General features: G+C 40.3%; 1 protein-coding gene across 1 annotated transcript in view; it reads left to right on the top strand.

Moving 5' to 3' along the window:
* CC2D2A (coiled-coil and C2 domain containing 2A) overlaps positions 1-27140 on the top strand; it is a gene marked incomplete at its 3' end in the record, with an annotated part of 76572 nt that overhangs the window by 10211 nt on the left and 39221 nt on the right. The window contains exons 4-10 of the mRNA XM_008592346.1: positions 1655-1864; positions 2842-2948; positions 7586-7726; positions 8286-8442; positions 9880-10118; positions 12810-12987; positions 26942-27098. Coding sequence (XP_008590568.1) covers positions 1655-1864; positions 2842-2948; positions 7586-7726; positions 8286-8442; positions 9880-10118; positions 12810-12987; positions 26942-27098 — 1189 coding nt within the window. The remainder of the gene's footprint in view (positions 1-1654; positions 1865-2841; positions 2949-7585; positions 7727-8285; positions 8443-9879; positions 10119-12809; positions 12988-26941; positions 27099-27140) is intronic.

Below are 27140 nucleotides of genomic sequence, written 5' to 3'. Positions count from 1 at the left end.
AACACAACACAATGACAACTTAACTGATAAGTGAAGACTCATATGTATATGCTTTACTGTAAGTGCAAATACTGGTAACTATTTTGATGACTGAGAGTGACTGAAAATCAGATCACACCATAAAACAAATAAAAACACATTTCTATATGTATATACATGTGTACACACACACCATTGTGGACCTCCCATTTTCTGTTCTTAGTTTGATAGGGAATAATGTTAGAATCTTATAATCAAATCATTGGGTTCTAATGCTGAAATCCCCTTTTCTGGGTTTCCATACCTCCCTCTGCACATCCCAGGCTTCATCCGTCCAGATCCCAGGGCTGTCTTCCCCTCTAAACTGACTGCTGCTTGAAGACAGGCCCCACCACATTGTAAATATCCATTGATCTTTGTTAAATAGATGAAATGATACATGTGAAGTGTTTTTTATGATCCCTAGTGACCTACAAAATGCTAATTGAATCTTTTTCCTCCATCTCCCATTTCTACAGATGAAGAAATAGAGGCCAGATGTGTATAGTAAATTGCCAAAGGTCCCAGAGCAAGTTCAGTGCAGACTCAGGGCTAGAGTGTAAGGCTTCTGGCCCAAATCTAGCATCTTTACATGATACCGTGCAAAGAATTAAATGAAAAGATTACTGAACATGTTATCCACAATTTATGAAGGATGGAAGCTTCAATTCTGACTACAGTAGTTTTTACAACTCTATTTAACCTCATAACTTGTAAATAATACATTTGTGCCATATAATCTTATATTATCATTTTCCAGATCACATAAGTAGCTTTCAAAGCTCACCTCTGCAAAAAGAAAAGACTAAATGACTTGTCCCAAACCACCACCTCTTGACCAGTCAGTGTTTATCATGTGGAGAGAAAATGAAGACACAAAATCAACAGTGTCTCCTCTCCACCTTTGAGTTCCCCGACCACAATGGCAGTTGTGATTAATGTAGAATATTTTGAAGACTTTATGGAGGAAAAACAGAGAGATTTATCTAACACATTATACACCAAACAATCCAAGAAATTCCCATTGGAAATTTTTGTTCCTGTTTTCTACACACTGGACTCAGTTGTTCCCCACCCCACCCACTTGCTGTTATTTTCATGCTAATTTCCTTTCATGCTAACTTCCTTTCTTCCCAGGAAAACTGGGTGCCAGGACGAAGCTCAATAAAGTAAAAGTTAGTCTCTTGCTGCTGTCTACAGAATAAAAATTTCTTTATATGTTTTAAAAATTTAGGGCCGGCCCAGCGGCTCAATCGGGAGAGTGAGGCACTGGGAACGCCGAGGCCGTGGGTTCGGATCCTATATAGGGATGGCCGGTGCGCTCACTGGCTGAGTGTGATGCAGACAACACTGTACCGAGGGTTGTGCTCCTCTTACCGGTCAGAAAAAAATAAATAAATAATAATGATAATAAAATTTAATTACATGGGAGTGTATCTATTATCCAAATAATGATCAGGTGGGACTAGAATCTATGCTTCTCTAATACCTGGAAACAGGAAGTTGAGCATCTTTCACCTGACTTGACCAGGGTAAAGGTATTTTGCATCAGATTGTTTTCTCATTGCAGATTACAACATCATTATCTAGTAAATGCTTTAACTATGTTCCACCCACACTCTGCTCTCTTTGGCAGGCAGTAAAATATGTCCACGTCAGTAAGCATATGACTGGATCTGTAGACCCTCCTGGAAATTTCCAACTGGATATTGATATTTCAGGGTTAATCTTCACTCATCATCCCTGTTTTAGCCGAGAGCATGTTTTGGCAGCCAAGCTTGCCCAGTTATATGACCAGTACCTTGCAAGGCAACAGAGAAACAAGGCGAAATTTCTTACTGATAAGGTACATGTGATCTTTTCCATGCTAACATTGATGGGGTTGGTTCTTCTGATAAGCCAAACAATGAAAATACTTTCTAGCAGCAAAGTGTTCGTGTCCCTCATTGAGATGTTCCCTCTGTGATACATTGTCCTACCTAGAGACAAAAAGGAAGGGTGGAGATGGTATATATTTATATTTAGAGGCAAAAGGAAGGATGGAGATAATGTACCAATTCAGTGGCACACACTTGCCTTAAAGAGAAGATCTTTGTAAACAGTGCAAGTGATCACACCCACCAGAAGTGGGTATTAGATGGAGTATGTGTGGTTGTCACTTGCTTGTGTGATCTCAGATCCTGAGACCATTGGTGGTTTGAGAGTCTCTCTCTGTTTAGAGACATTCCCATATTTACATGTATTTTTTCCATTCTGTGGCAAGTCAGTTCTACTGATTCTCAAAGAAATAGCTATCCTTTTGAATTTATTTCCAATGTAACACTATCCTATGAGATTTTCACAGGTAATTCTGACTACAGGCAATTTTGACTGCGTGCCCTGACTTTACAACCTTACTGCCCAAATGAGAGAGAACTTCACAATACTTCTTTTTATGAGTTATAATTTTATAATTTCTTCATATCACAAAAATACCATTATATGTCAAGGACCCATAAAGACACACTGTTAGCTTTGAAAGAAAACTTGTTTTTGAGACACACACATAAATGTGACATTTGTCATGAGGAGATTGATTATCTGGGCCACAGAACAAAAATGGACATACACTATTCTTGATTATTCCAGTTTTTTAAAGAAAGAATAAAATAGTCATCTGTGAAAGTTCACTTTGGTGAAAGTTTGGAGACAGCTGGAAGCTAAAACATCCATTCACAGAATGCTTGCACTGTATCGCCTGGGAGAAGTGGGTGGGACTAATCACATTACTTGCAGTAGGTAATACAGTTTCTAACTCAAGACTTGTATCCATGTCTTTTTAAGCTCCAAGCTCTCAGAAATGCTGTTCAGACTGGACTTAATCCAGAAAAACCTCATCCATCCCTTGATACAACCCAAAAAACCATCAATGAGTATAAATCTGAAATTTGGTGAGTAATGTTTATAATTATAACTATTGATTTTTCCCTCTTGTTAGATGTGTACATATTTAGAGTTTGTTTTTCCAGATAGTTTTCCTGAGTGCACTGAATACATGTGAAATTATGCCAGCTGAAATAATGAGATACCTTCATATTAACACAAAACTGGAAGCCGTTAATATGAATGAGGATGTAGGGAAATGATCCCCTGCATATTCTGCAGATATTAGTAAAAATTGCTACAGCACTTTAGAGAACAGTCTGGCCATAGACTAGCAAAGTGTTCAAAGTGCCTATTAGCTCAGACCCAGCAATTCAGCTTCAGACATGTGCACTCTAAGGAGCTATGTGCACATGTGCACATATGGACGTGTGCAGGTATGTGCACAGCATCACTCATGAAAGTAAAAAACCAGAAATAACTCAGTACCAGAATGAACACATCTTGGTACAGTCATAGAGCGGACATCTACACCATGGTTTAAATAACTGAATTCCATCTGCATATATCTCCCTGGATAAATCTAGAAAACAATGTTGAATGAAAAAACCCAGCTGTAAGAGGATACTCACTATGTGGTATGCTTCACAAAGTCTAAAGAACACCTGGGACAGTCCTCATTTGTTACAGGTACACGTAGGGGTGTACCTATAGGCAGAAAAGGTGCACAGCAGTTTATTCCTCCTTGGAGGGAGAAGTGGGGATAGAATGGAGGAGGTCTTCAAATGTAACTATAACACCTCATTAAAAACATCCTGAGTAAATGAGACAAAACGTCACCAGGTGTCATATTATCTATTATCTTTACTTTTCTGTTTCTTTGAATTATTCATAATCGAAAAATTAAAACCCTTATCATTGCCAAACAACAGGGAAATGTGGAATGTGAACGTCACCTTAAGTCCCATCCCTTAGAGAAAATCATGGTTATCAGTTTTCTGCTAGTTCCCCCCCACACACACACACACAGATATGTTCATGTATATATATTTTATTTTTCAAAGCAATCATACTGCACAAACCATTGTGCAACTTGCTTTTTTATGTAAGATGCATCTTAGACCTTTTCCTATTACATCCAGATCTATCTCATTGTTTAAAGGCTGGCATTGTGTAGTTTATTATAGTTCATATAATCCCCAGTTGACAGGCATTGTATTAGCCCTATTTTTTATTATTTAAATTGTACTGTAATTAGAATTCTTATGTGTATATATTTGTGTACCTATATGAGTATTTCCATAGAATAATTTCTTAGAACAGGAAATAATAAATCTAAGAGTTTCTTTTTGTAAATGTATACTTTTCCTTTTACACTCTAGGCATGAGTTGAAAATTTTTCAGCAAAGTGCAAATTAGTTAACTTTGTATACTGCAATTGTAAAAGTATGAAGAGTATGTTTTTAAATAAAAATTATTTTTTATGTTAAAAGGAAAAACACTGCAACCTACTTGTGAGAAAAATTTTTGTTTTAGTACATGTTGGCTAAGAAAAAAGTGACAGAAAGCCTTTCTGAAAGCAATCTTTGTTTTATATGAAATTGTATTTTTTAATCACTATTTGATAAACAGTACAACTGTGTGTATGACACCTACAGACAATGCCAAGTGGACCCATGGATCACAGACCTATTGCAAGAATTCTGTCACCCCTGGAGATAAAAACGTCTGAGATTTAGCATTTATGACCCAGTAAAAGAGGAGATTTCAGTCTTTTACTGACTTTTCCCTAGGTGGCAAAGCAAATTCTAGGCAGATGATCTGTTCCTGGATGGTTACCAAGTAAACCTCCTGAAATCTGCTGATCAGTGCCCCCGCCCCCCTAAACCTACTGAGCCCTCGTTGGTGCAGTTAACCTGGGCCAGCATCACTTTAAGCATTTTTCCATTTTATTTTCTATAGTGGCATCATGATTGCATGTTCTCTGAAATAGAACCAGAATATGTAGGGAAGGAAACATGGATGTCCACGCAATATAGGGAGACACTTAATTTAACTGTCTGTAACAGTCAAGGTATTAGTCTATTTCTGTTGCTCATAACAGAATACTTGAAACTGGGTGATTTGTAAAGAAATGAAATCTGTTTCTTACTGTTTGAAGGCTGGGAAGTCCAAGGGGTGCATTTGGTGAGGGCCATTTTTTGGTGGTGACTCTGCAGTGACACAGGGTATCATATGGTGAATGGAATGAGCAAGAGAGAGCTAACCTGCTCACTGGCTCTCCTTATAAAGCCATCAGGACCACGCCCATGACCACCCATTAAACCATCAATGGATTAATCCATTCATGGGGTACAGGCCTCACAATCTAACCACCTCCTGGAGACCCCACCGTTCAATTACCATAATAGGATTTCTCACCCTCATAACACTGTTATGATAGAGATCAAGTCTCCAACACACAAACCTCCAGGGAACACATCCAACCCTCAGCACCCTGTCTACTGGGTCGTCACTTTCAGGTACACTCCATCTTGAATGAATAAAAATTCTATGACCCCAGATCCCCATGCAGCTACTACTTTATCTCTATGTTTCCCTTCACAGCCAAACCTTTGGAAAACATTTTCTGTTCATGCAGTCTGCACTCCCCCCCACCTCCACCTCCACCTCACCTGTCTCGCTCCTGTAGTCCCCTTTCCTCTGAAGCTAGCTTGCCACAGCCCCCGTGGAACACTGTATTTTCAAGTGGAATGGAACCTCTCAGCGCTCTCAGCTCTTGGACACTGACACCGTCCCCATGCGCTGCCTGTTGTGACAGTCTCTTCTCCTTCCCTCTGTACAACATCCTCCTGGACGTCCTTGTGCCTCTGTAGCTACCTGTCTTCTTCACCCTCCTTTGCCTAACTTTCCTCCTCTGCCCAGCTTATACATGTCCAGCGTTCCTCCGGTGGTGGTGTTTTCTTTTTCACCTTTCTTTAAACCTGTGTTTCTTCCTAGCCTGAATCCACTCCCATGGTTTTAAATATCATCTAGATGCTAGTGGCTCCCAGTGTTTCATCTCTGGGCTGTGTGTCCCTTCTGTGCTCCAGATCCTGTCCACATCAGGTTTCTGAAAAGTGTTTCCCAACTCCCAAATCACAATTGTTTTTCCCTGTTCCTCCATAGCTCTCACAATTTGTAATTAAATATTCTTTTTGCAATTCTCTGCTTCTTTAGCTCTTGTCAAATTTTACTTGCTAAGTGTTCTTTTTAGCATTTCCAGGAACCTATTTTATTAGGTACTATTTTAAAAGGTAGAAAATATATCTCAAAGCCTATATGTGTCATGTAACTCAGCAAAATAATTTTATACTGTGGTTTCAAAAAATAAGGCAGGGGAGACAGCAGCTGAAGCAAAAAACAACAGACCACCTGATAATGACAGATAACATTTGTGGACTCTCACCAGGTATCAAGCAAGGTTCTAAGCTCATTATGTGATTATCTCATTTACTTCTTCCAGCACCCCTGTGAAGTCAGTTCTATTCACATCCCTGTTTGGTATGGAGCTTGCCCAAGGCCAGCTAGTAAATAATAGAGCCAGGATTCAAACCTGGGTAGTCTGGTTCCAGCAACTGTGTTCTTAACCACGATGCTTGACTGCTCCTCAAGAAAAGTGATTCTTATTCTAGTTCACCACTTTCTTTCTCCCAGAGAGTCCTGAATCTTGGCCACCCAGCCACTAACTATCTGTCATCTTTTCCACATCCACCAGTTGAACAAATACAAATTAGAACTCCTTGCTTTTCTATACCACCTCTACAGGCTAGGTCATCACAAGTACAACCTCCAGACTCAGGTTCCTTGTGGAGGTCAAGAGGTGCTAATTCGTGACATGCTGCCTCCTTGGTTTCTCATGGCATTCACTCAGTCAAATCTCTCATTCTGTTATCATCATGTACGTGTCTGTCTCCTGAGTTAAACTATAAACTCCCTGAAGACAGAAACACCTCCTGTCTCCTACAAATTTCTGAATCCCTGGGAATGACACATGGTACTTGTTCAAGAATTAAATAATAGAGTACATCCATGGTCTGGATTTGGCTATCATTCATAAAGAGGGCTTAAAGTAAGGCATTAAATAATCCCCAAGCACATTAAACAATGGAAATCAAGATGAAAGCATTTTCAAATGATGCCTCTTCAGATCAAGCCAAAAATATTGGTAATCTAGCTAGCACTGAAAACTCTCCAAGGCATGTGATAACATTACTTCATCTTTGCAGTATGGAAACTGTCATTTGTGTTAACACAGAAAGACTCAAATGTATTTGTTGTCAACTAGGACAACAGCATACTTCACTATGTTTACAATAATTTAGTCCATGAGAACTGACTTTACTGGTCATCTTATTTTTATAACTTCAAAGGTGGCTATTTGCTTAAAGGTGCATAATTTTACTAAGATTTTGCAAGGTAATTTAGTCTAATTGAAGTCAGATTCACCAAGGGAGAACAAATCAAATAAATCTCTCAAAACAAATCAGCATCCTATTGTCTTTAAATTTGCATTGGTATTTGGTTTTCCAGTACTTGTTTAGAAGTATTGTAGCTACCAAATTGAATATATAATCACTGTTGCATTATTAATTTCCTTCTTTATTTGCAAATAAACACATCTAAGTAATTTTTTTAATATATACTCATGTATTATATCTTGTAGGCAAACAAGAAAACTGCGTGACATGGAACAAGAAAAAGATCGAGCATTGCTTAAGACCATCATAAAAGTTTGGAAAGAGATGAAATCCCTTCGAGAGTTCCAGAGGTTTTCGAATACGCCCTTGAAACTTGTTTTGAGAAAGTAGGATTTTTTCAAAAATTGTTTTATTGGCCTATAACATACATCCAGAAAAAAAATGTATAAAACATAGATACAGTTTGAAAAATAATTACAAATGAATAACCATGTAACCAGTCCCCCGGTTAAGAGATAAAAACATTGCTGTCCACAGGCAGCTCCCATGTTCCTTTCCCCAACAGTATCTCCTTCATCTCAGAAGTAACAACTATCTGGACTACAGTGAAACCTCTTCCACTGTGGTTTGAGAATTTATGGGCATTGTGTTAGCACAGCATATGGATTATTTAACTCAGAATGGCATTGCTGCTTAGTGGTCAATGTTGGACTCATATTACACTCACCAACTGGGTGTTCTTGGGCAAATTGTCTATGCTGCAGTCACCTCATGTGTAAAATGTGGATAATCATAGTATCTACCTCACCAGGTTGTGAGTTCTTGTGTGCAACACTTCTAGAAGAGGAACTGGCACATTGCAAGCCCAATATGACTGTTTGCTGTTGTAATTACTCTCTTACCTAATTTCACGAAATAACCAAGGTACTATAAATTATTTTAAAGGGAAAAAGTTGACCAGAAAGCAGACGAAGGAGCCCATGAAGCAGAAATTCAAGCTGAAATCAGTGAATTGTTGGAAGAACACACGGAAGAGTACAAACAGAAGATGGAAGAGTACAGAACTTCATACCAGCAGTGGAAAGCCTGGAAGAAAGCCCAAGTTTGTAAACAGCTGCTCAGCCTGGAACAGGGCTGCCCAGGAAGGGTCTGGGAGGGTGGCCCCCTGAGACAGGAGGGAAACTGGACTGGCAGACTGGGGTCTCCTGCTGGCTCCACTCTGTTTCTCCCTGTCCCCTTACTAGGGGACAAAGGATGAACAAAATGACCAGTTAATGCATTTATTTCACAAACCACCTGGCTTGTCGATACCAGAGCCAGCTTTATCCATAATCATTCCGTGGTAACACTTTGTGACTATTTGAGTGAACAAACAAGGAATAAAGTAATCGCTAATCTGTGCGTCAAGCACCATACCATTTTACATGCATTATCCCATTGACTGCAAGTACTGATGCTTCTGAGTTTCCCTCAGAAAATTATTTAACTTTGTGCCCACGATGCTGCAAAACTGAATCCAAGGGCAGCAAATAATAGAACAGGGTTACCTGCAGTACCTGCTATCACAAGCCTTACTTTTTGGTTTTTTTTTTTACTTTTTTTTATTTTGTTTTTGTTTTTTATTTATTTATTTTTTCTTTAATGGGGTACTGTGTGATATTTCAGTACATGTACACAATGTGTAATGATCAAATCAGGACAATCAGTATATCCATCGCCTTCAACATTTATCATTTCTTTGTGCTGAGAACATCCCAAATCTTCTCTTCTCATCATTTGAAAGCATACAATAGACTGCTGTTTATTATAGTCACTCTGTAGTGCTATAGAACACTAGGTCTTATTCCTCCTGTCTAGCTGTAAGTTTGCATCTTTTGTATCCCTCAGCCAACTTCTCCTATCCCCCCTCCTACCTACCCTTCCCAGCCTCTCGTACCCACTATTCTACTCTCTACCTCTATGCGATCCACCTTCTTAGCTTCCACGTGAGTGAGAATATGCAGTATTTTTCTTCCTGTTCCTGGCTTTTTTCATTTAACAATGTCCTCCAAGCCCATGTCCATTGCCACAAATGACAGGATTTCATTCTTTTTCATGGCTGAGTAGTATTTCATTGTGTATTTACCACATTTTCCTTATCCATTTATCTGTTGATGGACACTGAGGTTGATTCCATATCTTGGTCACAAGCCTTATTTTAATTTCAAGATGTGTCCTTGGCCTTGAGAACCAATATTAAAGATCACATGACTAGCTCATAGTTTTAAAGCTGTTTCCAGGGACCAGGCACAATGATAAGTACATGACAGACATTACCTCATTTCAACAACCTGGAAGGAGTTTCCTGTGTTTGTCCCCATTTTGCAGACAAGAAAACTTAGGCACAGAGAGGTCAGGTGGCTTAGTAACCTGCCCGAGTGCACACACTGGTTGAGGTGGGACTGGGGTTTGCATCCAGGTCGATCTGGCTCTGAAGACTATGCTCTTAAAAAAAATTCCAGAATTCCTGTTTGATGTCAGGTTGCCTCTTACCCAACAGAGGGCCAAGAAGAAGAAAAAGAAACAGGCATCAGAAGAATACCCTGAGGACGAGATTGAGGCAGCATCTCCCGAGGAGGATCCTGTGAAGCCCACCCCTCCAGAGCCCGTTGACCGGGCAGTGATAGAGCAACAGGTGAGGAAGAGGGCAGCCCAGAGCAGAAGGAGGCCTGGGGAGCCCACACTGCTCCCGGAGCTGAGCCTGGCAGGGAGCGTGACGCCCAATGACCAGTGTCCCAGGTGAGCAGATGCTGTGACTGCAAATGAGGTTGACATCTGACACACACTTACACGTGCACATGTGCACACACACACACCCTGGAGTATACATCTATTGAGCTACCCCCTATGCTCAGGAGGACCATTAACTCTGTGTAAATATATATTAGGTTGCACCATGTGAAATTGCTGACATTTTTTTACTTTTAGTGATTTCATATGGTTCCCCTACCTAATGCATCCCCACTGGCTACTCAGGAGCACACTGTATAAAGCTGCCTGAAAGAGAAGCATCCCAACTGCAAATCTATGCCTCCTCTTCATAGTGGCTATCTGTGTGGCTTCTGGGTCCCTTATCTGTAATCTCAGTGTGTCTTTTCTGTCCATTAGCATAATGTTCCTTCTCACTCTACAGACACCAAGACTTCCCTTTGCCCCTTGATTTCAGCTGCTCCAGAGGCCAGCTTCTCTCTTTGAAGCCCTCATAGAACCTCCTAGAGGGAGCTGTGGGTTTGCCCTATCGCTTGTATTGAACTCAGGCCATTGGAAGCATACCTTCCAGATTTGACAAAAATGCATTTCTGGTCATTTTTATTTTATGCCTAAGAGAAGCATCACTTTATTTATATAAATCTATACATATAATTAATTTATAAATGCACATTTATATGTTCATCATCTTTTCAAAAATTATAATAAAAACGTTTTTAAAATTTTCCTATATATATCTTTCCTACACCTTATAGCCATATTTCTCAGACTGTAGCCCCAGGATTAGCAGCATTGGCATCACTTGGAAACTGTTAGAAGTGCAAACTCTCAGGTTCTACCTGAGACCTACTGAATCTGAAACTCTGGAGTGGGGTCCAGAAAACTGTTTTCACAAAGGCTCAGGTGATTCTGATGCTTGTTACAGCATATGATTGATTAAAGATAATCCATTAAAATCATCTATACCACCAGCTCCCAGACTTAATTCTCAAGTAAACAGAAGACCGATCAAGAACACAGGAGATATTATAGACTGGAATCTTCAATATTCCAACATAAAAAGTGAGAATTCAAATCCAGTCAGCCTTGAAATTCATTAGGATGTGTGGGTTAATTAGGATGACATTGTTAAGACTTCCTACAGCCTTCCTGGTTTCAAACTTCTGTTAATGATTTACTTATTCTTAACTTGTAGCTTCTTGTGCATTTCCATGTTTTCTGTCACCTTCTTATTTGGGAGCTATATGTAAACTATTCCCCAGTGCTAAATTAACTATTTTCAGACCACAAATACCATACCATATAATTTTGTCATAAACGTTCAAAATATGTGATGATAGATCGTGTTTCTTAAAGGGAAAATGTGAGCTTGATTTGGGCATTTTTTATGGTGAGTCCCATTTTTACTAAGAATGTACACTCTGTAAAAATAAATTACAGAGTTTTCACTGGGATTTGGGACTACAATCCAGGTTTTCCCCAAGCCAATGACTATACTCTCCCCTCTTCATCAGGCACTCAGGTAAGAGGGACTAGGTAGGAAAGGGGGGTGCTTTAGGTCCATCTGCTGCACGAGGTTACTGGGAACAACAGTTCTGAGTGGAGTTCAAGTCTGTGGGTGACTTGAATATTCCTTGCAATTCGATGTTAAATATCTTTTATAGAAAAAAATGCTACAGTCATTTGAGTAACTTCACGTTGGGATAAGTCTAAATTGTAGAGATATAAGAAGTTAAAACTAGCACCCAGTTTAATAAGTAGAGAATTTCTGCTTGAGATGATGAAAAAATTCTTGAGACAAACAACGGTGATGGTTGCACAACATTGTGAATGTACTTAATGACACTGAACTGTAGACTTAAAAAAGGTTAAAATGATAAATGTTATGTTATATATATTTTACCACAATAAAAAGTTTCTCAATAAACTATCACTATGAGCTTATTTTGGATTTTGATGCCCTTCCCTTTTTCTTTCCTTCACAAGCTTGAATTGCTATTGACTTAACCAATAACTGGTGTTTTTTGATTGGCATCTGTGCAAACATATACAGTAAAATTAAAGACCACTCTTAGAAGTTTTCTTTTTTAACTTTCTGGCATAAGAATGATAAGCTTAACTCTTGCAAGGTGGCAGGATAACTTTGTGATTCTAATCATTGTGATTCAAATGATCTTTAAAAATAAGGAACATTTCTAAATACCCTGAATCCATTGAGCAGTCACTTACATCTGAAAATGTTGAGAAAAAGCTTGAGACTTGTAGAAAAGATGTTGGTCTAACTATTATAATATGCTACTATATTTTTACAATAAAACTTCTTACCCAAATATGAGTTAAGTCATTACTGTCCCTTATGATTTGAATTCATTCCATTTAGCAGGGAATACGTTTACATTTACTTAAAACTTTGGGATGCAAATGTAAGGCTTATTTGAACAAAAACTGAGCAGGCTGTAGTATAATGCTTGGGCCATTGTTCTTAAATCCCCTGTGCCCTTTTCAGTGCCTGTTAATGGCTTCTCCATAAGGTCCACATCACAATATTTTATTATAGCATGCTCTGCAAGACCTGTGGCTATTTTGGTTAAATAAGGGATAACGTGACTGACAGAGTTGCCTCTGGTATATCTTGTTCTGCTCAGTGCCCATTCGTCAAATACTCAAGCGATCCTTAGTAAATTAATAGTAATCCCACCTGTGACTGGTCTTGTTTTGCAGGGCGGAGGTCTCCCGAAGGGAAGATGTAAAGAGGCGCTCAGTGTATTTAAAGGTGCTCTTCAACAACAAGGAGGTGTCCAGAACAGTCAGTCGGCAACTAGGAGCAGACTTCCGAGTTCATTTTGGACAGATTTTCAATTTGCAAATATTCAACTGGCCAGAGAGTTTAACACTTCAGGTACACATATTATTTACAGTTGCTGTCCCAAGACTCTTTTGGTGATTGCAAGTGTGAGATAGTTTTAAATCATTCGTTGGCTATGCTGGTATCTTGATAGATTCTCAAAGGGAGCAAGTCAGCCTCTTTCTTGGTGCTTCTGTTCTTAAAGTCTTGGTGGGAGGAGTCCGTTATCCCATGTGTCTTCTGAGAAGGCTGGCAGAATAACTCTGGCCACAGTGCTCAAGTATGGTGCCTTGAGATAGGGGAGGGGGGATGAAAGATGGTAGGAGAAAGGGGGATCTCCAGCTCATTCATTGAAGAAATACTTCAGTATCACCTCTCCCAGGACCCAGCATCATCTAACAAAGAACTCAATTATGCCACAACTGCAGGTGGTTATTATTGGGGGAGGGGATACAGATGCTAGGATCCCCCCTTAATTAATAAATCTCCCCGCTAGTCTAAATCTCACCATTAGCAATATATTTATTTGTGTCTATTTTAGTTTCCTGGGGCTTCCATAACTAAGCACCACAAACTTGGTGGCTTAAAACAACAGAAGTTTATTCATTCACAGTTGTGGAGTCCTGAAGTATGAAATCAGGGTGTGGCGTCAGCAGGGCCACCCTCCCTCCACAGCCTCTAGAGGAGAGACTTCCCTGCCTCTATCCGCTTTCTGGTGGCTCTTGGAGTTCCTTGGTCTCTGCCTCCATCTTCACATGGCCTGCTCTGCATCTCTGTGTGTCCTTTTTCGTCTCTTAATAAGGACACTGATAGAGTTTGAATATGTTGCTCCCCAAAAGCTCAAGTTGAAATCTGATCCCCAACTTGGCAGTGTTGGGAGCTGTTTGGGTCATGGGGGCAGATCCCTCAAGAATAGATGAATGCCTTTCGGGAGGGACAGGTAGTGAGTTCTCGCTCTAGTAGTGCCTGTGAGAGCTGATCGTTTATTTATTTATTTATATTTTTGCTGGTAACATCAGTTTTGTTGGGTTGAGGCAGCAACTATAGCCTGGCTGGGGGCAGGCCAGCCATCACAGGTTGTTGTGTTCCAGCAGGGTCTGGTCCAGTGCCTGGTGAGTCTCCACGTTTTCCTCCTTGGCACTGGCCAAGGTCTCTTGCAGGTCGTCAATGGTTTTCTCCAACTTTGCCACAGACCTTTTGACAAACTCTGCTTGGGTCTCAGCCTCTTTCAGCTTCTCCTCCAGCAGTTTGATCTCTTCTTCACATTTATCCTCTTTGATGGAATAAAGGGCCCTGGCACCACCCACCCAACCCCTACCCCCAATCTTGCTTCCTTTCAGCTCGTGATCTGTTTGTAGCCCACGGGCTGCCCTGACACTTTCCACCAGGTGAGAAGAAGCAGCCCCGAGGCCTGCTGTAGATGCATCTATCCCAGAGTCATAAGCCAAATGCACCTCTTTTCTTTATAAATTACCCAGTCTCAGGTATTCTGTTGTAAGCAACAGAAACGACTAATTCAGAAACTTTCAGGGCCTAACCTAATCCACTATGATCTCATCTCGACCCTTAGCTAATTACATCTGCAAAGACCCATTTCCAAATTAGGTCACATTCTGAAGTTCTGTGTGAACATCAGTTTTTGGAGGATGCTGTTCAACCCACTGTACTGTCTTCAGGCTTGTTTGTTCTTTTGGTGAATCCTCTCTTATGATGCCAACAGATTCCTTTCTTGTGATTCTAATGGGCATGTTTACTAGGGCTGCAAATCTGTGGCATGCATGCCCTTGCTTTTCCCATCCACCACCAGGCAGAAATCACTAAACTTCATCCATCACTTATGCAGAAATTTCTCATTCCCATTCACTACCCTTTCCAGTAATGAATTGGCCATGCCCTTTTTTCTCCACTGAGTCTGGACATAACTTCAGAATCCTTCTCAACACAATTCTCTAGGCAGCCACTACCTTTTGATTGTAATTAACATTAAGTCTGTGGGGACCATTACAGATGTATAATTAATAAAATATTTACATACTTCTGTACTGAATGGTAAATAGCTGTTGCCCTAACCGACCCCCCTGCCCCCACCAAGATGCCACCCTGGCCACATAGACCCCACTTCCAAGAACCCCTGGATTTCCCACAATTAACTAATTAAAGGAGGTGGCTGACCTAGGTCACTTCACAACACTGTACCCAAGCTGTGATGGACAGCTCTTCTGACTGGTTAGTGCCTTTCCCTGTGTTGTTCAACATTTTGAATATCCACCCCTGCCTAGACCTCAGTAGTTAAAAACCTTCTAAAACTGGTAGAGGGAGTTTGAGACAGCTAAGATGGAAAATGCTTTTGACAGTGGGAAGGAAGCATCATAGAAATGCTTGGAATGGAAGGATGGGAGCTAAGAAATGGGAGGGGGACCTTAAAGGGCTAGCACCGGGCACCCAAGGTCAATCGCCTCAGCTTGGGATTTTTCCAGAGCCTGTGGCAGTTTCTGTCCCATACCTTTTCATCTGTGATCTGGGGGTGGATGTGGCTAGAGGGTGACCCTCATTTACAAAGCATCTCGAGCATTAAGACTCAAGCCAAATTCCTTTGCTGTACTGAGAACAGCATTCATATCTGCACAATGAGAGTGAAAACATTTTTCTTGAAATTTTAGAACTTGGTTTAGTTCAGTCACTCATATAATTCTTTAAAACACCATCTAATTTTTAAAAAAATGCTTATGTATTCTAGAATTTGAAAAAAATGAAACTTATTTTGCTGCTAACTTACCATTAATATGGATGACAGGAGAAAGCAAGTACATTTTTTAAAAGTAAAGGATGGTATTAGAAAGGGGATTGAATTTGGAGGTTTGGCAAATATTTGAGATTTCCTTAAACCTGAAAATTCCCTTTCTGAATATCTTCCGTGGGAAAATAATCTCTTTATAAATTTCTACTCACCCCAGCTTGATTCATAACTCTGAATAGATACAGAGAGTGAAATGAGGTGATTGTGTCTGACATAAGAGCGGAGAGCCGCCCAGCTCTGCACTAGAAAGGAGGGCTGAGGTGGCCTCCAGATGGGAGATTGGTGGCACAGCCAGTACCGATGGATGCCTGTGCTCTCAGGTCCACCTGGACTCCTCGTCCATCTCCTCTGGGGCTCCTGCTGAGGCTGATGGTCTGGAATACCTGAAGGGCTGCTCTTCTCTGTCCTCTTAGCAAAGCAATGGCTGAGTGGGCCCTGTCACCCTCTTACTGGATTTCAACTAATCCAGTCACCTCATCGCCACTCACTGTGAGATGCACCCTTCTCTGAGCCACCTAAACAGGATGCACCATCAACAGAATGACACAATCCAATTTCAGATATGTTAAAATGGAGTGTTCTTTATACCACTAATACCTGGTTAAGAGCAGCCTTTCTTAGCCAGGGATTCCCTGCAGAGGCCCCGGGGGCAGTACCCTCTGGATAGCGTGGGGTTTTGGAACAATTAAAATCTGAACGCCTTTGTGGGGAGACTTGCATTCTGCCAGTTCTAAAGTCCCACATCTTCACTGCTTCCCACATTAACCCCCCTGTCCCACCCCAAACCCATTCGCTTAAGCTAAAGCTTGAGATAAAACTTACAGCAAACACCCAAAAATGTCTAAATTAAGAGTAAAACTTGATCGAGAAGGTATATACAAACTTGAAGCCCAGTTGATGCTTTTCTGTCACCTGCCCTAACATAGGAGGAGTTGCTGGGGGCCAGCATAGAAGCTTCCCCTTTTCTACATTTCAGAGAACAGCAAAGATTGCGGTATTCAGGGTTCTGCCTCCTAGAGTGAGATTCCTCCTTAACTGGTCCTCTCCGTTCCTCCCCTGCAGAGGACAAGCTGATGTGAGAAAGACCGAGATTAACTGAGAAGACCAGATAGACAGCTAGAGCAAAGCCAGGGGAGCTGCACACGGCACCATGACAGGCAGGAAAGCGAGGGGGCCTCAGCAAGGAGATCCCCACCAAAAAAGTCAGGAAGGTGGGAGAGATGGCAGGAAGGTCCTCCCCTCGCACAGGCACCAGCCTTTCCTGCTGACTGATGAGCGCTCAGACCATCCAGGCAGTTTGTGAAACCCACTCCCGCTATGGGCAGTTGGAAGTTTTCTGAATTTGTTTAGAAGGAGAAAAATATCTTCTGCATCCCGCCAGCACACCTATATTTTATTTCACATATATTCTAAAATAAAAGCAAAGCCTCCAACACTACCTCCTGTTTACTATCTTGAATATTAGCTTGCTGTAGATGTTGCAATCAGCAATCAAAACATTTAAAAAAAAAAAAAAAAGGAATGTGAAAAGGGTAATTCTCAGAAATACTATGAAATGAATTTTTTAAACAAAAAAGCAAGATTTTCTCCTGTACTGCCAGGAATATACTCATAGGCAATTAGCTTGGCCCTAAGAACTGAATTGTGTGAACTTTTTAAAAAAATTATAAATTGAGGGAGTCTTGGCTAACTTCTTAAGCTATTTTTACATAACTGATAACTGATCAAATCACATATCACAATGGCGTAATGGCATGATTTTTTATGATTGAGTAGCAGCCACAGATGAAATTAATTTAGTGAATATTGTATTTCAAGTCTCTGGGAATTGTACTATGCTATTTGGAAATTTTCCATCTAATGACTACTTTTGAATTAGGGAAGTTTCAAGAATTACTGGCAACTTTAAGAGGGTAAGAAAAAAATCACCTTAAATGCATCTATTTATGCCAGTGCCCTCAAATTCTTAACTTTAGGGCCTAATGTGTTTCAGAAAATATTATGAGATTCTCAAAACAATAACACATCCATTAATGACTCAGCAACCAAGTCATGAATATTTGCTGCTTGTATATTAGTCCATTTTTGTTGCTTATAACAAGATACCTAGAACTGGGTAATTTGTAAGAAAATGATATTTATTGCTTACAGTTGTGGAGGCTGGGAAGTCCAAACATTTACGGTGAACATTCTCTGGTGGTGGCCCCACAGCAACCGAGGGGTCTCACGTGGCAGAAAATGGTGGAGCAGAGAGAGACTAACCTCCTCATTCACTCTCCTTTTAAAGCCCTCAGAACCATGCCGCTGACCACCATTATTAATCCATTCACTATGGCATGGTCCTACAATCTAATCACCTCTTCAAGGCCCCATATTTTAATTACCACAGTAGGATTTCCCACCCTCAACAGTTACAGTGGGATTAAGTTTCAGTGACTTTGCGGGGGGACAATCTACAGCAATTGTTAAGAGCCGTCTGCATGTCTAACACTGAACCTGGGGTGTGGTGGAGAACTGGAAGCCATGTAAAAAATGTCCCTGCCTCAGGGAGTTTCAATCCATCTGAAAGATAAGAGAGAACTACAAAGAAATAGTATTCATCAGCGTACAGATGTAAAGGACCAGTGAAGGGGACAGTGCTGACTGTGATGTGTTTATTTCTCTTTGCGCACCATAAGGCTCAGTGCTTCCTAGTCAGGCTCGAGATAAGAACACCCAGGCGTTCCTCTAAGCAGAAGTGAAGTCCAAAGGCTGGCATAAAAAGCCAGGAGGGAGGGAATGCGATCGGGCCTGGAAGCAGAAATGGGAAGAGGGAATTAGTTAAAGCAACACGGCAGCCTTGAATGGTGAGATCAACAGAGTTTGATGCCAGATTGACTTGAAGGAGTAAAAAGGAGTAGAATTAAAGCTGGCTGCAAGAGAAGGGTGAGATCGGACTTCACGGGACAGAAGAGATGGAGCTGCTCAAGATTTCTTCTAGAAAGGTCTAGAAAATCTTGACTTCCAAGGTCTTTCTAAAATAAATGCTTGGCCTTTTACAAATGAAACTTGACTTACAAATTCAAAAAGTGTTGGGATGATTATCTTCATTTCTTTATTTATCACTCACGTCTCTAACTTTAGCCCACATTCATGTTCCTCACTCCAAAAAAAAACTAACATCTGATGTATGATACAGCTGGGCGGCTTTTAAGTATTTAGCATTATTATTGTCCCTTATGAATCAATCCTGGTGAGCTTTTATATTCCTGGCAGGTGGGTCGAGATAATGAAGTTTTCCTTTTAACCTAGTCAGCGATGACAACTTTCCCTTCTCAGGGCCTCCTGATTTCTCTGGCTCATCTGCAGAATAGCACTGTCAGTGTGGGAAAAACAGTCGTATTTGGAGAAGTGTCCTTGTTTACCCTTGCCTAACTCAGACTTTTGTGGTTATTGTTGGTCCTTGTGGACATAAGCCCCGAACGTATATTTTTTCCACACACATTTCACTTGTCTGTGCTTTTAATTGGATTACTATGAGTCAGTTGTTGAAAGGCAGCCCTTGGAGCCGAGGGAACCAGGAAGCCCTGCAGTGTGCAGAGCAGAGGAGTCAGGTGGCTGAGTGCAGGTAGGAAGGGCAGGTGGACGCTGTAGGGTGGATGGATTGCATGAAGCAAGGTGAAGACAGGTGGGCTCATCATCAAATGTAAGAAGATGAGGGCTTGGACTTGACAGAGGCCTGTGAAAATGAGAGAAATCTCTAGGAAATAACATTTATTAAGTGTCTACTGCAGGCCCAGGTTCTTCACACATGCTATCTCATGGTATCCTGGAAAAAACTGTGGGTACTATTAACCTTACAGTTTTAAAGATGGGAAAACTGAGTTTCAGAGATGTTGAGTAACTTAATAACACAAAGCAAGTCAGGTGGCAGAGCAGAATTCAAACCCAGATCTGTTTGACTCGGAATTTTATGGTTGTTTCACTGTATTAATTGGTTTTAATGGTAAAAAAAGAGCAATGTCCAAAATTGACATATCTCCTGCACTTTGAAAACTAATTACTGTGGGAGAAGTCTCAGAGAACAATCTTAGGCATTAGCATGTATTGAGTTGTGTTGATATTTAAGAATATCTATTATAAGATAATAGTTATTGAACAATTAACAATATTCCAGCACCATGTTAAGCCTTTTCCATGTATAAACTCATTTAATCTTTACAGCAGTTCTATGGTATCTGTATTATTATTCCCTTGATAATCAGGAGATGGAGAAACTGACATGTGGAGAAGTTAAGTAGCTGGCCTGAGGTCACGCAGCTGGAAAGGGGCAGAGCCTGGGCACAGATACCACCTCACTATGCTGCAACCACCTGTGCTTTGTACATTCGATTCAACAAGTGTTTATTAAGCATATATGTTGTCCAAGGCACCGTGGGAAAAGGGCAGATGAAATAAACATGGTCCCTGACATGACAACCAGATTGGAATGCAGTGGGGAAATGACATGAAGACCTGGTGACTGGGATCCAGTGGAACAGGAGGGGAGAAAATGGAGATGCGAGAGGAGGGTCCCCTCCCAGAGCTTGGCAGAAAAGGGAAGGGGGGGAAATGGTACAGGGGCTTGGAAGGATTTGGTGGTTTACTTTAGGGTGTGCTTGACAGGAGCATGTTTGTCAGCTGTGAGAAAACTAACTAGTGCAGAAATGACCGATGACTCTGGCGCAGGGTGGGGGAGGGAGAGATCTGATTCTATAGGATACTGGGAAGTGTGGGATCGAGATATGATAGAGGGATTGGCTTTACGAAGGTCCCTTGAGGAAGGAGCATTGACTCAGGAGAGGTGGTAGAGAGCAGGGTTGTGAGAGGATTTCACATCTGATGTCTTCAAGCTTTTCAGAGAAGGAAGGGAGTCTGGGCAGGAAAGTAGGAAAGGTTTGGTTCAACACTGAGCCGAAGTGTGAACATGAACCAGGAGATGACTAACAGGACTGGTGAATGGCACCCAGGGTGGCCGAGATTAAAGAGCAGCCACTTGTCCTGGATCCAACACTACCAAGTGCATGAAATGAAACTGTGTTTTTTTTAATTAGGGAAACATGACTTAAAACGATGCAATATAAACTTTTCTTCAAAATGGAATATTGCTATTTATTTATCTTAGCTCGATTTCCCTAAATTTCTAAGGTTCATCTTTTCAATACAATTCTAAATCCTGCTAGCAGTTAAACACGTACCAGATCCTTAGGTTAAAACAAGCAATATTCCAAATGCAGAGAAGTAATAATAATTTCATAAATAGCCCCAGCTTTGTAGTAGTGTATCTAATTGCTATTCTGAATTCACTGCTGCTTTGCTTTACACCACAGCAGAATTTTTGAATAGTTAAATGTAAATAACGTAAATCAAATCTTATTTTCTGGCTTGTTTCTTTATTAACATTCTACCTTCAAAGACACAGTGACACACACGTACTCACTTAAAGCAGTGGTTCTCAAAAAGGGATGACTTTGCCACAAAGGGGACATCTAACAATGTCTGGAGACACTTTTCATTATCACAACTGGTGAGAAGCTACTGAAATCTCTAGTGGGTAGAGGCCAGGGGTGCTGCTAAACATTTTACAATGTACAGGACAACTCACAACAACAAAGAATTATCCAGCCCGAAATGTCAATAGGGCTGAGGTTGAGAACACCTGGCTTAGAGAGAAAATAAAAATTAAAATTAATTATTCAGAAAGCCACTTGTGAATTCCTATTTAAAGCCCAAAGTACCCATTTCCTAATTTTTAAAAATAGCATTTCATCCTAGCATTAAATAGAACTGCTGCTACCTTAAAAGAGTAGGGTGAAGAGTTTGAAGAAATTTGGGATTCTTTTGCTTTGTCAGATGAAGTCCATTTTTTCTTATGGAAAAGTTGGTAATAGTCTTCTGAAGCAGTAGTCCCAATCAGCAAACCCCTCATTCCCCCAGAGGTCATTACTGCCCTGTCCTATGGATTCAGCACCAAGAGTCCTCACTCAGTTCCTCTCTGGACACTAGATAGGAACATGATTCTAGAGACCAGGGATGAGGATCCTTCCACTGACCTCCACCAGAAATGCCCTTTATGTGATCACTCTTTGTTTTATTGGTTTTCACTAAGTTTGGTGACCAGCACAGGGCACCTCCATGAGGAATAAAAACCAAAACAGAAGCTCAGAAGCAACTCTTGAGGTCCTTCTACAATAAAATATTTGATGAACCCATAAAGTGTAACAGGGATGTTTTTGCAAAGCCACTGGAGTCATATAATATAGGAACTTTGTCCTGCACAGCTGAGTAAACAAACACTTGATTCCTTTATTACAGAAGGGGTTGTAGGTATCTGAAAAATATTTGGATTTGTTCTTATTTTAAAATATGTTTCACATCCTAATTTAGCTGTCTTGGGTATTGAGTGTTTTGGAATTCTGTAATCCTAGGAGTAGTTAGGAGATACTAGGTCAGGAAAGGTTTAACTGAAAACAGATGGTCCCTAAATTACAATGGTTCAACTTACAATTTTTCGACTTTCCGATGGGTTTATCGGGGTATTAAATGCATTTTTGACTTATGATATTATGATTTATGATAGGTTTATTGGGACATAACCATATCATAAGTCAAGGAACATCTTTGCTAAATACTACATTTATATCACTTTCTGAAGTATGTTATCATCATCATAAATGGCATTTTCTGATTATGAATATGTTTTCTATTCACTTAACTCAAGGTAATATCAGGATTTCACTAGCTCCTGAATTTTTTGTTAAAGCAATTAAGCCTTGATGTGGTTCATTTTCACCTCCTTACCTTTGGGAACCCAGAGATACAGATGAAGTAATAAAGTTTCCCCTTTAATATTTTTATTGGCCCTGATGATGTAATTACAAATAAGGAATATACCATCAAATTCCTATAAATCTTCAGCAGCTTAACAGATTTGTTTAAAATATATATATAGGTTGTCCTAAAAAGATAGATCTTATAAATTTAAATTCAATTTAAATAAAATGTTTATTTCATAAAGTTTACTAAAATAAATTCACCAACAAGATTTCATGAAACACTTGGGAAATGTAATCATCTTTATGAAAGAGCTTTTCAAACTGCAAAGTACTATAAAAATGCATGTGCTTGCTGATAATGTATGCCCAACAGAAGGAGAGGATTTATTGAGTTCATACTGAAAGGCAGACACTTTTCATCCATCTCACTTAGGCTTCACCATTGTCTTCCTGCTAAGCTTTAGGTAACATCCTCATTTAAAAATGACAGCAAAAACAGAGAAAGCAAAGTTTTGGAGTCATGCCCATGGTCACACAGCTGTTAAGTGGCAAAGCCAGGATTCAGACCCAGATCTTTTGGACCACGAGGCTGCCCTGTTCTGCCCTCTGCAGGCTGTGTAAGCAGCTGACAGTCAGTGGGGAGTAACATAGGACACATGAAAAAAACCTGGGAGCCACATTACTTAAACCAGGTCTACCAGCTGTTCAGAGAAGAGAATAATTCCATCTCATGGATTTATCATCTAATGCCTTCTATTAAGAGTTAACATGCACCCTTCTAGATATATTAATTCACAGATGGTAGGTCCTGGGCATTCAAACAAATCAAACAAACTCTACTGTCAGGAATTTCACTATCCAGTGAGACAAATCGACATGTAAATAAGGAGTTTTGGTAGAGAGGACTAGTGTTCTATACGGAAACCATAGGGTATGGTGGTGGCACATGAGTGGGCATTGGTAGGTGTCCTAGTCAGTTTGGGCTACTACGACAAAGTACTACAGACTGGGTGGCTTATAAATAACAGAAATTTGTTTCTCACAGTTCTGGAAGCTGGAAGTCTGAGATCGGAGTGCCAGCATGGTCAGGCTCTGGTGAGGGTTCTCTTCTGGGCTGAAGCCTGCTGTCCTGTTTTATCCTTACATGGCAGGAGGACAAGAGAGCTCTCTGGGGTCCCTTTTATAAGGGCACTAAACCCATTCATGAGGGCGCTCTACCCTCATAACCTAATTACCTCCCAAAGGGCTTACCTCATAATACCATCACATTGGGAGTTAAGATTTCAGCGTATGAGCTCTGAGAGGACACATTCAGTGCATTGCAGTAAATACTTGGCAACTTATTGCATGCCTACCTCAGTGCTCAGTAAAATGTGGGCATGTGACAGCATGTTAATGTACCTGAATTGAAGTGAACAGAGCACCCTTGTCTTGCTGAGACAGCAACCACATTAGGAGTAGTTAGCAACCAAGAAGTCTGTGACAGGAAGAGTTCAGTGGTCTTTTGGCCACTATCACATATGCTAAGGTGATGCTCTAAGCTTTGTTTATTGGCTTTTTTTTAAAACTGTATTTCCATTTTTTTTAATTTAAATTTTAATGTTTTAAAATTGTGGTAAAATATCCATAGCATAAAAATTACCATTTAAATTATTTTAAACTTTTTTTATTGAAACATAATTAATTATACACATTTGTGGGTTACAGAGTTGACTATCAATACTTGTGTACAATATGTGATGATCAAATCAGGATAGTTAGCATATTCATCATTATAAAACGTGATCATTCTTTGTGTCCATCAACCAGTTTCTTATACTTGCATTTCTTCCTGTTCTTTCATTCAGATTTTAAGTTCTCTTTCAATCACTCACTATTTTTCATCAATTTGTCTAAACTAATTTTATACTATGGAGCATGGTTATGATGTTAAGAGGATTCTTAGTTGTTTAATCACCTTTCTGGTTTTTCCTGGCCCGTGAGGAAGACAGAGCAAAAAGTGAGTTTTGAAGTGGAACCATTGTTGATTAAAATCCCAGATTTTTGATTTACCAGATGGATGACTGGGAAAAATTTCTCTCTGGCATTGAGCCTCAAATCCATCATGTAGAACTGTTGGGTCTGTTATGTTGTTTAATTTCCACCACAAACCATCCTTCATAGGGTTGCGGTAAAGATTAAACAAGATAACACACGAAAGCCCCTAGCGGGCTTCATACAAAGAATGGCTCAATGAATTAAAATTTTGGCAAAAAGTTAAAAAATTTTAAAATGAAATAAAATACACCATTTTTTCAGGCTGAAACTTCATTCCCATAAGACTATTTATAATTTCATAGGTCAAAACAAGGTCTCCTGTGTAATAAACAACAACCTACTATGGGTTCTTTAAGCTGTGTGAAATTACAGAACTGTAGGCTCTTAAGAGTTCTGGGACAAGCAATAAATGGCACTCTTTCCTGTCAGAGTCTGAACCAATAAAAATATGGAGAAAATGTGTAAAAAGAGGAAGGATTACAGAAATTAACTGAGGCTTGAGGGACATAGCAATCAATTGCAATGTATTGAAATGCATTTCGGTCTTGATTCAAATAACGTATTACAGAATTTTTTTTTTTTTTTAAAGATGACCCATAAGGGGATCTTAACCCTTGACTTGGTGTTGTCAGTACCACACTCTCCCAAGTGAGCTAACCAGCCATCCCTATATAGGGCTCCAAACCCATGGCCTTGGTGTTGTCAGTACCACACTCTCCCAAGTGAGTCACAGGCCAGCCCCTGTACTACAGAATTTTTTGAGGCTCTCAAGGAAACTTGAAATTTACCAGTAGTTGATGTTATTAAGAAATTACTATGATAATAGTATTTTAATTATGCTTTTTAAATATCCTTATTTTTTAAAGATACATATTGGAATATTTACAGAGGAAATGATGTCTAAGTTCATGATTTTAAAGGGGAGGGAAAGGGTTGAGGGTATAGGTGATATAATATTGACATAAGATGGTGATAGTTGAAGCTGGAAGATGGATTCATGGCATATTATAATATTAAAATTTTCCAAAGAAGGTTTTTAAATGTAGACCAAAATATCCCTCTTTTTACCAATAAAGATGAATTTGGAGAGTGTGGCTTGAGTGTGCCATTCACAGGTTTCCTGCCGAGCCCCTGAATTAGGCAGATTTGGCCATCCCATCACAGGTTAGGCCTGAACAATCACAGGTCTCTTGGTGGACCCAGCCAGTTAGAACATCTCACAGTGATATTCAGTCTAGGGTCCTGAATTCAGTTCCTGTGCAATATTTGCCTGTGTCTCTGCCCTTGAAGTCCCTCCACGCTCAGTTGGCTGTCTTGTGAATGTGAGCTGATGAGTACCAGGGAGATGAGGCCAAGAGGGTAGCCAGGCACAGATTCATCCTCACTCTAGGAAAAGAATGCAGATTGTATGCCGTGTAAGGGAGGATGGGTGGAGGGGACCCATAGTGTCATCTTTGTGCATTCAAGTGATAAATAGAAAATATTAATTAGAAGTGGATTTTATTGTATAAGAAGAAAAATACAAAGACTTGTCAAAAAAAGTAGTAAAATCATCTTTAGACAAATGTGTATCAGTCAGAGAGACCTCATGGAGAGAAAGAATAAAACATAAAAGCCAGCAGAACTGTGGAATATTTAGTCATCTTATCACAAAAGTGAGATGAGCCAAGAATACAGGGAAAACTTGGAAATAAATCAAAGGGTCTAACGGAGGCTGGATTGTATAATCTTAATCTATGGTTGCCCTGGCAATGGGTCCTTCACCTCATGGTGATGGCATTATAATGAGACACACCATGGTAATGAGTATCAGAGCTGTAGGTGAAGTGGTCCAGTTGACTCTGTCTTGGGAGAATGTCTGAGAAGGAGCTGGGTGGGGTTTCAGGAGCTAACAAACATAATGAGGTCTGGAAGGGAAGAATTTGAGAGATTTACTAAACAGCAGATTTAAACACGACACCCTGGAGTGCTGCTGGATATGGAGCTTCTTCTACTGACTTGGAGGTCGGTGCAGATAATAAACCATCTAGTGAGATGTCTTAATATTCCATTAATGTCATTGCTCTCTGAAAGCAACCTGAACCAGGAAAAGGAGGAAGCCCATTCTCCGAGTGACTGAGTGCTGGTTTGGGTTAGAAACAACTGCCATTGCCTGCTGTTCTGATCAACCTCCCTACCCCAGGAGATAAGGCCAGACAAGAAAACAAGGTGTCAACAACTTGGCCACAAATAGGATGTAAGCTGATTTCCATGGGGACCGTAATAACAAACTCAACTTTCCACTCTGGGCTGGAACACAAACACTAACGATGTGGACTGATTGAGAATGAGCACATTCTGTTGCCGTTTTTATTGACTGGTTCTCTTCTTCGGTTTTCAGGTCTATGAAACAGTTGGACACAGTGGTACCACTTTGCTAGCAGAAGTGTTTCTGCCTATTCCTGAGACTACCATTGTCACTGGAAGGGCTCCCATTGAAGAAGTGGAGTTTAGCAGCAACCAGCATGTGACACTGGACCACGAGGGAGTTGGAAGTGGTATGGAAAGCTAGCTATCCTCAATGGCTCATGGTTTTACTG

The sequence above is a fragment of the Galeopterus variegatus genome, unplaced genomic scaffold (genome assembly GCF_000696425.1).
Source record: "Galeopterus variegatus unplaced genomic scaffold, G_variegatus-3.0.2 Scaffold7805, whole genome shotgun sequence".
Lineage (NCBI taxonomy): Eukaryota > Metazoa > Chordata > Mammalia > Dermoptera > Cynocephalidae > Galeopterus > Galeopterus variegatus.
This window is presented reverse-complemented; position numbering and strand designations above follow the sequence as displayed.